The sequence below is a fragment of the Saccharomyces mikatae genome (genome assembly GCF_947241705.1).
Source record: "Saccharomyces mikatae IFO 1815 strain IFO1815 genome assembly, chromosome: 14".
Classification (NCBI taxonomy): Eukaryota; Fungi; Ascomycota; class Saccharomycetes; order Saccharomycetales; family Saccharomycetaceae; genus Saccharomyces; species Saccharomyces mikatae.
This window is the reverse complement of record NC_079269.1, coordinates 585,210-597,599: the sequence shown is the minus strand read 5'-3', so window position 1 is coordinate 597,599 and position 12,390 is coordinate 585,210. Positions and strand designations below refer to the sequence as shown.

Here is a 12,390-nt window from a genome sequence, read left to right as displayed (position 1 = left end):
AAGAAAATGTTTTGCTCAAAAGAATCAAGAACGGTTGTCCTTCTCCTTGCGCTGGTAATATCGCTAACCGTGCTTTGTCACTCACATGATGTAACAACTGTATTGACCACGTCAACAATTACCGAGTTTGCCGTTGTGACTGCTGCACCGCAACCACAAAACAAAGCCGAAACCGTTTTGAACACTGCAACCAACATAATACAGACTATGCAGTTTATTTTCAACTGTGCACCCTTCAAGTGGAAGGGCCCTTTGAAAATAACCTCTTGCGCACTCAACTTTATGGTCCTACTGCTCACTGCATGGGGCTACCTCCTGAAGTATTTGCAGGATAATAAGCTGAATACTGACGCCGATATGGAACAAGTCGTAGGACTCGGATTTGGTGAGATGGTGGGCAAAATCGTTGGGAAGGGCGTCGGGAAAGCCTTTACCAAAATGGACATCTCCCAGAAGCTAGTGTATCCATTCGAGGGAAGCAATAACCAGAAATGCCTAGTAATGACCGTTGGAGAGAGTTCGATAGTACCGTACCACGACTTGTCCACAGAGATATGTTTCAACTGCCACACCCTCGATTCATTGTCTCACCGCGACCACGACAGTGTTTCTGCCTTAGACACGCATTCTGTAAGCTCCCTGGGACTGGCCAACATCCCATCAGAAATGTCGGTCGTAAGCGAACTATACACTCATTTTGGAGACTATACAGTAGAAGTTCTAAGCGGCATCATGAAGTTGGCATCAGCCCTTAATGGAGATAGCTGGCAGAGGGAAAGAAATGGGTTCGTAGTTCTTTCTAGAGACCGGCCTAACGAGACGTTACTAAGCGTTCACATGTACACTTCAGGCTTGTTATAAGTGGCGCCACTCCGGCCTATACACATACTACTTCAACTTACCCTCAACATGTACATAACATCTATCACTTTCTCATATTCATAATTATCTATAAATCTCAACTTCCCAGTCCTCAGATATGTCTCCAGCGAAGAATGCCTCTGACCTGGTATTGTCTTGCCCCTATTCCTCATGCAAGCAACTTTTAGTGTTACCGTGGGGTTTTAGTATCACGATTGATTTTTGCTGGCCACATAAGAAGACACACCCATGCCCAAAAAATTTTTCGTATAGTTCTCTCCAACTTTAAAATGAGAAGAACATACCAGCTAAGTTCTACTACGGAATAGTTATTTATGAATAATGAATGTTTGATTAGTAGATTAACTCTATCAGTATTCTTTGATGACGCGGGTAAAAAAAGAGACAATTCTCGCCAGATGGGAAAAAAAGCTGGGCTTTAATTCAAGGAATGGAAGTAAAAATTATCTTGCGTGAGTTAACTTAAGAGACAAGAGAAGGAAACACATGATAATGAGACTGAGGAGAAGATTCAATTGAAGACAGTGGACATATAACAGTTTCTGATTCTTGAATTTGATACAGTTCGGCTTTATATTCACTCCCTTCTGGATCAATTTTTTCCTTTTGTTAACTAAAAAGGAGATGGGTTTATACCAAGTAAAGAATGAACAGGGAAGTGATCCGAAAAGTAGCAGCAAGATCGATGATCTCATAGAAAACGAAGCAGAAATTATACGACTAATCAAAGAAGATGGCAAGTTACTGATAGACAATGGCGATGGAAGAGATATCCATAACATAATTCAAGAAGACAAGCTTTTAAGTGTAGAGTTTAACGAAGTGCTGAAACGATTTCACGATGGAGAAACTCCAGAGGCTCCTCACGAGGTGGTAGACGAAGATAAAGATGATAAATATGACTCAAAAGAACACCACGAAAAGACCATACAAGCAATGAGCACATTAAATCACATCAACAATAAAGAAGTAATTCCTCCTGAAAACTTCAGTCATGTTGTGGGCGAAATATATCGTAGCAGTTTCCCACGACTAGAGAACTTTTCTTTTTTGCATGAAAGACTGAAGTTGAAATCAATATTGGTACTAATCCCCGAAGAATATCCGCAGGAAAATCTAAGTTTTTTGAAGTTAGCGGGTATAAAATTATATCAAGTCGGGATGAGCGGTAATAAGGAGCCGTTTGTTAACATACCGTCTGACCTACTAACGAAGGCGCTAGAAATCGTTTTGAATCCAGCAAACCAACCGATACTGATACATTGCAATAGAGGCAAACATAGAACGGGGTGTCTGATTGGATGTATAAGGAAACTACAGAATTGGTCGCTAACAATGATTTTTGATGAGTACAGGCGGTTTGCATTCCCGAAGGCCAGGGCGCTCGATCAGCAGTTCATCGAAATGTATGATGATGACGAGATTAAAAGAATTGCCAGCGAAAACAATTGGTTGCCTCTAATATGGTAGTATGTAGATAATTTTACTCCTACGTAACTAGTTTTTTTCGAAAATGATGTTTATTGATAATTATTATACATGGTTTTTCTTTGTCGGAGGAACAAAATCGTGTACACTATCTAAGCATTCTAAAAAGTAAACCCCGCATTCATGTCCGTAAACGACGAACTACAGCATTTATACCCCCCCTATGTCGTTAAAAGCATTGCGAATGGATAGAAAAATGAATAATATATTAAAAGAGGGGATTATTGGACGTTTTCCCTCTTTTAAATGCATGGAAGAAAGTTTCCTTTAAATTCATGATCTTTCACCTCTTAATCTTCTGGCCAATTTGATATCCTTCTTTTGAATAGTAACACGCTTAGCGTGAATTGCAGCCAAGTTAGTGTCTTCAAACAAAGAGACCAAGTAGGCTTCTACAGATTCTTGCAAGGCACCAATAGCGGAAGATTGGAATCTTAAGTCAGTCTTGAAATCTTGGGCAATTTCCCTAACTAATCTTTGGAAAGGCAACTTTCTGATCAATAGTTCAGTAGATTTTTGGAATCTTCTGATTTCTCTTAAGGCAACAGTACCTGGCTTATATCTGTGAGGCTTCTTAACACCACCAGTAGATGGGGCGGATTTTCTAGCAGCCTTGGAGGCTAATTGCTTTCTTGGTGCTTTACCACCGGTGGATTTTCTTGCTGTTTGTTTAGTTCTAGCCATTTTCGTAGTGCTCTACTATTCTATTTTGTTAAATAAAGAAAAAGAAAAGAAGAAATCTTAATATTCCTAAAAGATAAGATTACTACAACTACTATTCTGTGTGAGAATGGGAAAAGAGATTACTTATATACGGTTGCGGTCACAAGAAGCTGCGCGCGACAGTTCAACATGCCGTTATCACGCTAACGACATTCTACCACAGAAATCATAAACATAGTTGCGCGACGCGCTGGGCGGTAATTGATGCTAATGACAGCCTCCTGTAGAAGCCCCTTAGCGTGTTCCAGTAGCTTCACGCGCCTAATGCGAAGTGCTCGGAACGGACAAGTGTAGTCGTTTGACACCGAATAAGTTGTCCTGGACCAAGCGTTTCGCATTTGTATGGCAGGACGTTCTGGGAATTTCGCATCTCCAGCTCTCCGGGCGCGAAATGTAAAGCGGACCAGAACAAAACAACTGACAAGAGGGTGTTTAGTTTAATGCGTTGTGCATTCGCGTTTTGGTTGGTGACATTCCGTCACATAGGTACGTGTTTGTGTGTACCTATTTATATTATATTTCAATATATATAGGAGGATGTGTTATTACCGGTTTTTCTACAGCCTGCTATGTTGTCTTTATCTCTAAATTATTTTATTATTGTAGTTTAGTAATATAAACAAACAAAACAAATACAAAACAATACAACAATGTCCGGTAGAGGTAAAGGTGGTAAAGGTCTAGGTAAAGGTGGTGCTAAGCGTCACAGAAAGATTCTAAGAGATAACATTCAAGGTATCACTAAGCCAGCTATCAGAAGATTGGCAAGAAGAGGTGGTGTCAAGCGTATCTCTGGTTTGATTTATGAAGAAGTCAGAGCCGTTTTAAAATCTTTCTTGGAATCGGTGATCAGAGACTCTGTTACTTACACTGAACACGCCAAGAGAAAGACGGTTACTTCTCTAGATGTTGTTTACGCTTTGAAAAGACAAGGTAGAACCTTATATGGTTTCGGCGGTTAAACAATCGGTTGAAAATATTTTTCATAGTTGTCTCAAAGATAACGATCATTCTATTGAGAATATAATAGAACCTTATGTATGCATTTTTCGGGTTTTTATTATTTCATGTACTATATATTAAAAAAGTCGATAAAAAGAACTAGTTTCCATATGTTTTTGAGTAGTCTTCCCTAATATTTCTTTCCATTTCATCGCCATTGAGAACTCCGACATGACGTTCGTGGTTCCTCTGTTGGTTCATCAGCTTTACCCATATACTTACACATAAACTTGTGGAATCCTCAATTTCATGTTTCTTCTTGGGACACTTGCATCTGCAACCACATCCGAAATCGCTCCCCTCATCGTACACTACGTTTTTGCGTTTGAATTTGGAGCCACTGGCCACATAAGGGAATTCCTCATTCCCTATTGCATTCCACGGGCAATGCTGTATTGCAGAGTGCCTATATCCTATGTCTCTAAAGTAATGGATATCGTCCAGATCTAGAGTTAAAGACAGTCCTATAGAGTGGACGGGAGCATCCCCCCATCTCTCCTTCCAAAACCCGCCACTTTTTTCCAAGTATTGGAAGAAATCATTATATATATCATTATCAAAGACGCTTAACCGAGCAATTTCAAAATTACTCCAGAAATGGCATAAATTATACTCTTCATTGAAAAATTTGTCCTCTATAATATGTTTCTTGGAGCGGGCCTTATTAATCAGGTTAGATATTCCCTCCTTGTCGTCGTTTATCTTCCGCGAATTATCACCCTTTTTCAATAGATGTTCGATAGCAACCTTTTCAGAAACCTTAGCCTCAGCCTTAGAACCACAGTTGATCCAATCCCGCAACTCTGCATCATCAGATTCAAAAAAGTTATAATCCTTCGTAAATAGTTTCCATAATGACCCCATCTTGATGGCTTTTTTTCTAACAAAGCTCTTAGTGTGTCTAAATAGATTGGGGACTGTCCAGTACAGTTCAGGAATAATGATGGTGAATCCATATTTTTTATTATTTTGAAACATCTCCCAGAACGGGTCGTACGTAATATCACAAAAAAACTCCACATCAGGCTCCAATCTCCAATACCATTCAAACTTTTGTATCAAAGGGTGCTTGTAGAATAATCCCGAATAAAACCTACACATCTTGTGATATGATTCCAAGTTTCCGTAAAGTATGCTTCTATCACCTTGATCCTCAATGGCATTGTAAAAATCAAAAGTATCCTTCACATCAATAGGAAAATTCCAAACTATCTCATCGATAGTGCCAAATTCTACATCAGCGCCGGATGTGGCATTAAGTATCTTTGCTTTAAAATCCTCTTCGAACGGCTGATCATTCAAAAACACATATGGATAATGGAACCACTGATTGAAATGTTCTTCTATACTGTATATTGTCTTGATAACATCTTCTATCTCCTCATTCCTTGCTAGCATCACAAACGAGGCATTCTGTTTAGTATACGATGGATTCAACAAATACTCTCGGGTATCTACACAATTCGAATAGAAAGGTCTGTCCCTCTCCGTAGCAAGATCCATCTTTGAAAGTGGGAGAGAATTGTCCAGTGTAGTACTCACGGATACAGGTTCAGAGGCAAGGATCACCCACAAGGTTATCATAAAGGCAGTTAGGACGCACATCGCTGTTAAATTGCAATGAAAACATCCTAAAAATGCTTTTATCGTCCTTCGTATCAGCAACATCAACTACTCTACTATGATGTGCTGCAAATCTAGACACATTTGCCGTGTGAGGCTGCCATTAAGCAAGATTACTTGTGCGCGAAGACATATCTATTATTTTGTATTAGGAGGACAAGACCCTTTCTTGAAAGCCTGCACAAATTTTTCATTTTCTTGGCATCATCCACACACCGCATGTTTAAAGCGAATAATTAGAAGAAAAAGCCAATATTAGCTACCACCCCACCACTTTCATCATCCCACATAAAAGTTGATGTTTGCAGATAAACTATGCATAGGGCTTTGTTCCTTGTAATCCAATGCAATATACAATCTAGCAAGTGTACGATGGTTACATCTTATTGTATTCACAGTCGAGCGCTAGCTCTGACAACACTTAGCTTAGCTCAACTTAACTTCGCCCCTCTGTTGGAGGCTGAAAACATATCCGCGCACTTAACATTTGCCAATTTACTCTGAATGATATTGGTAAGTATCTATAGAAGCAAGTTGTCTTCTCGTCGGGGACCCTGCCCCTGTATTTGTCCCTTGCATGAGCGAGTTATATATTAGCGGTACGTACTTCTGTTTTTCCTTTTGTCCTCCTTGCCTAGCTCTTGTTTTTCTCACCTGGATTTTTTTTTATCATATTAGTCCGATATTGAGTTTATAAACCTTGTAAAGCACTATATATAGTTTAATCAAAAGAGCAGGCAAAGGCAGTAACAGGATTTTAATACGTGTTATACACTATAGAAGCAAGTGGTACTTTGGATTACCTTTTTGATCTGGATTGAAAGTCCCATCAAGAAACACGAGCAAGATGTCATTTAGCAACAGTAATACGGCTTCCTATATGACTAGTAGCAACGAAGAAGAACGGAGTATAAACGGTAAAAACGATATAGATAATGATGGTGCGTACAGTAATAATATCAGAAATAGTAGCAATTCAACGCCAAATACATTTCAATTATCAAGCTTGGATTTAGATGTGGACATGAGGATGGATTCCGCCAATTCATCGGAGAATATATCAAAGAATTTCTCCTCTGGTATCCCAGAATCATTTGAGTCCAACTTAAACACTTTGTTGTCTCCGTCAAGCGGTTCTTATTCTACAGATCTAAACTACCAAAGTCTATACAAACCAGATCTTCCACAGCAACAATTACAACAGCAACAGCTGCTGCAACAGCAACAGCAACAGCAACAAAAGCAAACACCAACCTTAAAGGTTGAACAGTCAGACACATTCCAATGGGATGATATTCTAACGCCTGCTGAAAATCAGCATCGGCCATCTCTCACAAACCAGTTCTTATCTCCTAGGTCTAATTACGATGTCACCAATAGGAATACAGGCAATGACACCAATTATAGTGATACAGAATCAAACTACCATACGCCTTATTTGTATCCACAGGACATAGTTTCCTCACCTGCGATGTCTCATTTGACTGCGAATAACGATGATTTCGACGATCTTTTGAGCGTTGCATCCATGAACTCAAACTATTTACTACCAGTAAACTCACATGGCTACAAACATATTTCGAATCTCGATGAATTGGATGACTTGCTATCCTTAACATATTCAGATAATAATCTTTTATCAGCATCAAACAATGGCGATTTTAGTAGCAGCAACAATGTTATTACGAATACCACTAAAACTCAAAATAGTGCTATTGACGTTAACAACAGTAAACCTGGCACTAACCAAAAGATGTTATTGACAATACCAACATCTTCTACCCCCTCTCCTTCTACACACGCTGCCCCAGTAACACCCATCATTTCTATACAAGAATTTAATGAGGGGCATTTCCCAGTCAAAAAAGAAGATGATAGAACGTTACAACTAAAGCTCCGGGATAACGACAACTATGGAATTACAAACAGTAACAACTTACTTCGTCCAGATGACAATGATTACAACAACGAAGCCCTAAGTGATATCGATCGTTCTTTTGAGGATATTATCAACGGTCGAAAATTGAAACTTAAGAAATCAAGAAGAAGATCTTCTCAAACTTCTAATAATAGTTTTAGTAGCAGGAGATCTTCCAGGTCGAGAAGCATATCACCTGATGAAAAGGCAAAATCTATAAGTGCGAATAGAGAAAAGTTACTAGAGATGGCTGATCTCTTACCGCCTAGGGAATATGGTGGCATTAATCAGGAGCCTCATGAACACGACATTAATACTAGCTTTAACAGCACCGCTAACAGCTGCAACAGTAATGAAGAAAATAGCAATATCAATTTACCAACCAGTCAAGGAGATATTGAATCGAACGTTGTCGATATTAAAACTGAATTGGATAACACCAGCAAAGATCTTGGCATACTTTTAGACATAGGTAACTTAAACCAGTTTGAGCCGAAAGTTAACTTCAAAGATGATGACAAACACGAGAACAACGATAATGGTTTATTTTCTTTGAAGAAAAATGATAATTTAGAGAAGGTAGATAATACGACAAATAACAGGAAGAATCCTGCGAATTTTGCTTGTGATGTATGTGGTAAGAAATTTACAAGGCCTTACAACTTAAAGTCTCACTTAAGAACGCATACAAATGAAAGACCATTCATTTGTTCCATTTGTGGTAAGGCATTTGCACGCCAGCATGATAGAAAGAGACACGAAGATTTGCACACAGGTAAAAAAAGGTATGTGTGCGGTGGTAAACTGAAGGACGGTAAACCCTGGGGTTGTGGCAAGAAGTTTGCAAGAAGTGATGCTTTGGGTAGACATTTCAAAACTGAAAGCGGTAGGAGATGTATCACTCCCTTGTATGAGGAGGCTAGACAGGAGAAATCGGGACAAGAAATTTAACTCTTTTACTTTTAAGATTTTTAATAGGATTTTTTATCTTTTTCTTTATAATAATTATCTAATCTCATAATAACAGTGTAGAAATTATGGCTCAAATTATTATTACGTTAATATAAGCGTTGTAAAAGTGTCTTTTCTCGGTTGTAAATGCAAAAACGAAAATGGTACCATTGTGGTTAGTTGTTTTTGGGCTCGTCACATTTTTCTATACTGCCGAAATAAACTGGAAAGTAACAAAAAATTAGAATGTTAATATATTTTGTATATGGCAAGAGCTGCAAGATTAGAGAGGATAAAAGTGACTCAATTAAGCATGACTTTATCTTCTGAAGTGGCTAATGAAGATTCCTTGGATGTCCTTACGCCAATTTTTAATGATAGTACTGCTTCAAAGCCAATTAGGGTTGCCGGTGTCGTAACGACGGGGACAGATAGTATCGATCCCAGCGTACTACAAAGCTACTTGGATGAGACCATAATGAAGTCTATTACTTTAGAACAGTTGGTGAAAAGTGCGGATGTGTTGAATAAGAGATTGTGTCAGCACCACATTGCTCTGAACGCCAAACAGTCGTTTCATTTCCAGGATTATAAGAATATTTCCGACCAGAATGGTATGCACAGTGTGTTACCTCTCATGGAAGTTGTCTCGCAACTAGATGTGCTACCTCCTAAAACATTCACAGCAAAAACGGGGACAAATTTTGGTAACGATAATGATGCAGAAGCTTACTTACAATTCGAAAAACTAATTGACAAAAAGTACTTAAAGTTGCCCACAAGAGTCAATTTAGAACTATTGAGAGGTACGAAAATACACTCTTCATTTCTTTTCAACTCATATTCTTCTCTTTCTCCTCAGACAATTTTAAACTTGAAAGTTTTCAGTCAGTTCTACAATTGGAATACAAATAAAGGTTTGGATATCGGACAAAGAGGAGCAAGACTGTCTTTGAGATATGAACCATTATTTTTACACGAAATATTACATAATCCACATTCTAGTGAGTGCCCCACGTTGTTTCATGAGTGGTTCTTAGAGACTTGTTGGAGATCAACTAAAATATGCTCACCAGGTACTGGGGCGCCATATATGTATTCAGATACAATTTTATCACAGGCTGGCGACCAGTTAAGGACACTGTTGGGTCACACATTTGTTCTGGACAAAAGAAATCATAATATGTGTCCTACGAAAGGTACATTGTTAAAATGGAGTAATGAACTTTCACCAGGAAAACACCTGAAGACCCAATTTGAATTGAATAGTGTAAAAAGTTGGTTAAATGACGACTTCATTACCTTCTCTACTACTTTCAAAACTGGATATCTAAAAAATATATCTTCACAACAATCTTTGCCTGTACATATATGTGATAAATTTCAAAGTGGTGGACCAAATGATATTAGAAGTTTCCAAACATTCGGACTAGGCCCTAGAGATTTATATGATGCGATAGGTGGTGATGCTTTTGTTTCCTATGGTGTTAGCATGTTTTCTCGTTTGCCTTGGAAAAAAGTCGAAAAATCGAACTTTAGGTTACATTGGTTTTTCAATGGAGGTAAGTTAATTAATCATGACAACACGTCGCTAAGCAATTGCATAGGACAACTTTCCAGGGAACACTCTACCTCTACAGGTATCGGCCTTGTACTAAGGCACCCACTGGCAAGATTCGAGCTAAACTTCAGTTTGCCAATTACAGCTCACGAAAATGATTTAATGAGAAAAGGATTCCAGTTCGGCCTTGGATTGGCTTTTTTGTAAGTGTATAATATTTTCTAATGAAAAATCAAATATATCGCTCCATTCGTTTCTTTAGACTCATTCCTTATATTTATCTTAGGTAAATCATCATTTTACTTTCATGGTTGCTGCTTATAAATTGGAAGAAAAGAATGGGTAGAAGTAAAACGTACAATAAAAAAGTAATGTTAGAGCAAAAAATAAGGTATTCCTCTATCATGGCTTGTTCATCCAATTTCCTATTAGGAGCTCCTGCGATCACAACTACTTAACCTCTTATCGTTAGCGTCGCTTCAATAATTATTTGTTCTCTATGAGATAATTTTACTCGTAACTGTTCTTACATATTTACATTTTTATTATAATTTGAAATTGCTTTGCCAAAAATGGGAAAATTGAAAAAATGTGCCAAAAAACTTCTCCCTTGAACGGGAGAGGGCTGACTTATTCAATTCACGAGGGAACAGGTTATAAAACTCTTGGTTGTCGCACCTACTCCGAGCAAATGAGAAAAGACTTTCTACCCACACCCCAATCATTAATTTTCCACCGTAAGCAAACATACCGCTGAGATTCAATTCAAAATATAGCGATGACTTTTCTCGGATCCAGGCGGAAAGAACCTGTTTGTGTTTTTGATTTGCATACACGTTTATGCCTCAAAATATACACTCCATATTGATATTCAGACTTTTGAGTTTATATTGTGAAGTCCCAATATCGCATAAAAAAGGTTGACTAACGATGTGACCACATCAAGAAAGATTATCATCGTTAAAGGGTGTTGCATCCACGTACTTCTATCGCCTTTTAGATTTATTCTTCCATTGGCTACATTGAGGAAGCCGGCCTCAAATACAAAGTGTGCAGCAGGAACTTTATCCACTGTTCGTGATATTTTTCCCAATGGTCGTATAATGTAATCTGTTCTTGAATCGTATCCATGACTTCCTCTAAATCTACAAGAGATTCCGCCATAAAACGGTTAAAAGCTATTTGGGTAAGAGAGCTGGATTGATCAGGATCTCTGATGGCGTCGGAAGCGACAGATGCCAACGATGATCCTTTGGTTGGTTTTCCGTGTATAGAAATTGTAATGAATAAACATGCCACAGCAATTATATGAGGAGGGTACAATAAATGAACATCGTTGATATAGCTGTCGTTGATCAATGACCAGCAATTCTGTAAATCATCAGATGATAGTGTTATTTGAAAAGGAGGCTGCTTTAAGACCTGAACAATTTGCTTCAAGGATTGATAAGGGTGATGGACAATTAGATAACTTTCCAACTCTTCAAGTAAGTAAAATTCAAACTCAGTAACTTTGGTAGGGTCAGGTGGAATAAATTCGGGCCACAATGTACGGGCCTCACTTACCAAGGTTCTGATATACTGTGGGCATTCTTCAACTTTACACGCTAAGTACACACAGGTAGTAACCAGCATATACAAGTTGATTTCTCTAACAGAGGCCTTTATTAAAAATCGTGAAAGATAAATATGTGCTGTAGCCAATGCATATTGCCGTATGTTCAACCTTCTTCCAAGTTTCATTATCAGGAAATAGCAATAAATTCTGAGATTATAATCCTTATCATAGTGTAGATCTCGGTGGGTTATTGGAATATTTTTGGTGACAGACTGTTCAATACCGTTTTGCTTAGAATCCATAACGATATTTAAGCCTTGAGGGAACAACTGGCACTCCAACATCCATAGCTTCTGCCTCTCTTTAGCCAATGATGCCTTGGTATACTGCCAATGATGCCTTTGTGTAGATGTCCAGAAACTCCCTGACATGTCCACTATTATAGTACAAATGCCTTAATACCTTCCAAATGAAGTTTAACAGGACATTTTTGGTCGGAACAATTCAAAGCTAACAAAATTGCTACTACATCAATGAACTCTGCTATAGTATGAACCCTAATTTTCCTTCATGAAAAATGAGCGTTCCGTTTCCATATGAATTTTTCTTTTTTTTTTTTGCTTGGCCCGTTTTTTTTCAAGTATAAAAAGGAGTATGAAAATAACATTCTTAGCTTTGTAGCAC

General features: G+C 38.2%; 8 protein-coding genes across 8 annotated transcripts; 5 read left to right on the top strand and 3 right to left on the bottom strand.

Annotated features, from left to right (window-relative positions):
* Nucleotides 1-6: 6 nt before the first annotated feature.
* On the top strand, nucleotides 7-861 carry SMKI14G3000 (uncharacterized protein; the record flags this gene model as incomplete). The annotated part of the gene is made up of 1 exon (XM_056225379.1): nucleotides 7-861. The coding sequence occupies one exon, from the start codon at nucleotides 7-9 to the stop codon at nucleotides 859-861; it is 855 nt and encodes a 284-aa protein (XP_056079203.1).
* A 645-nt stretch (nucleotides 862-1,506) lies between these two features.
* On the top strand, nucleotides 1,507-2,352 carry SIW14 (putative tyrosine protein phosphatase SIW14; the record flags this gene model as incomplete). Its single annotated transcript, XM_056225378.1, has 1 exon — nucleotides 1,507-2,352. One exon carries the CDS (start codon nucleotides 1,507-1,509, stop codon nucleotides 2,350-2,352), a length of 846 nt encoding a protein of 281 aa, XP_056079202.1.
* A 291-nt stretch (nucleotides 2,353-2,643) lies between these two features.
* On the bottom strand, nucleotides 2,644-3,054 carry HHT2 (histone H3; the record flags this gene model as incomplete). Its single annotated transcript, XM_056225377.1, has 1 exon — nucleotides 2,644-3,054. The coding sequence occupies one exon, from the start codon at nucleotides 3,052-3,054 to the stop codon at nucleotides 2,644-2,646; it is 411 nt and encodes a 136-aa protein (XP_056079201.1).
* Nucleotides 3,055-3,743: 689 nt separating this feature from the next.
* HHF2 (histone H4) lies at nucleotides 3,744-4,055 on the top strand (the record flags this gene model as incomplete). Its single annotated transcript, XM_056225376.1, has 1 exon — nucleotides 3,744-4,055. One exon carries the CDS (start codon nucleotides 3,744-3,746, stop codon nucleotides 4,053-4,055), a length of 312 nt encoding a protein of 103 aa, XP_056079200.1.
* Nucleotides 4,056-4,194: 139 nt separating this feature from the next.
* Nucleotides 4,195-5,700, bottom strand: KTR5 (putative mannosyltransferase; the record flags this gene model as incomplete). The annotated part of the gene is made up of 1 exon (XM_056225374.1): nucleotides 4,195-5,700. One exon carries the CDS (start codon nucleotides 5,698-5,700, stop codon nucleotides 4,195-4,197), a length of 1,506 nt encoding a protein of 501 aa, XP_056079199.1.
* Nucleotides 5,701-6,565: 865 nt separating this feature from the next.
* CRZ1 (DNA-binding transcription factor CRZ1) lies at nucleotides 6,566-8,587 on the top strand (the record flags this gene model as incomplete). Its single annotated transcript, XM_056225373.1, has 1 exon — nucleotides 6,566-8,587. One exon carries the CDS (start codon nucleotides 6,566-6,568, stop codon nucleotides 8,585-8,587), a length of 2,022 nt encoding a protein of 673 aa, XP_056079198.1.
* A 265-nt stretch (nucleotides 8,588-8,852) lies between these two features.
* SAM50 (SAM complex subunit SAM50) lies at nucleotides 8,853-10,355 on the top strand (the record flags this gene model as incomplete). Its single annotated transcript, XM_056225372.1, has 1 exon — nucleotides 8,853-10,355. The coding sequence occupies one exon, from the start codon at nucleotides 8,853-8,855 to the stop codon at nucleotides 10,353-10,355; it is 1,503 nt and encodes a 500-aa protein (XP_056079197.1).
* An 810-nt stretch (nucleotides 10,356-11,165) lies between these two features.
* On the bottom strand, nucleotides 11,166-12,137 carry SSN8 (cyclin-dependent protein serine/threonine kinase regulator SSN8; the record flags this gene model as incomplete). The annotated part of the gene is made up of 1 exon (XM_056225371.1): nucleotides 11,166-12,137. The coding sequence occupies one exon, from the start codon at nucleotides 12,135-12,137 to the stop codon at nucleotides 11,166-11,168; it is 972 nt and encodes a 323-aa protein (XP_056079196.1).
* Nucleotides 12,138-12,390: the final 253 nt, after the last annotated feature.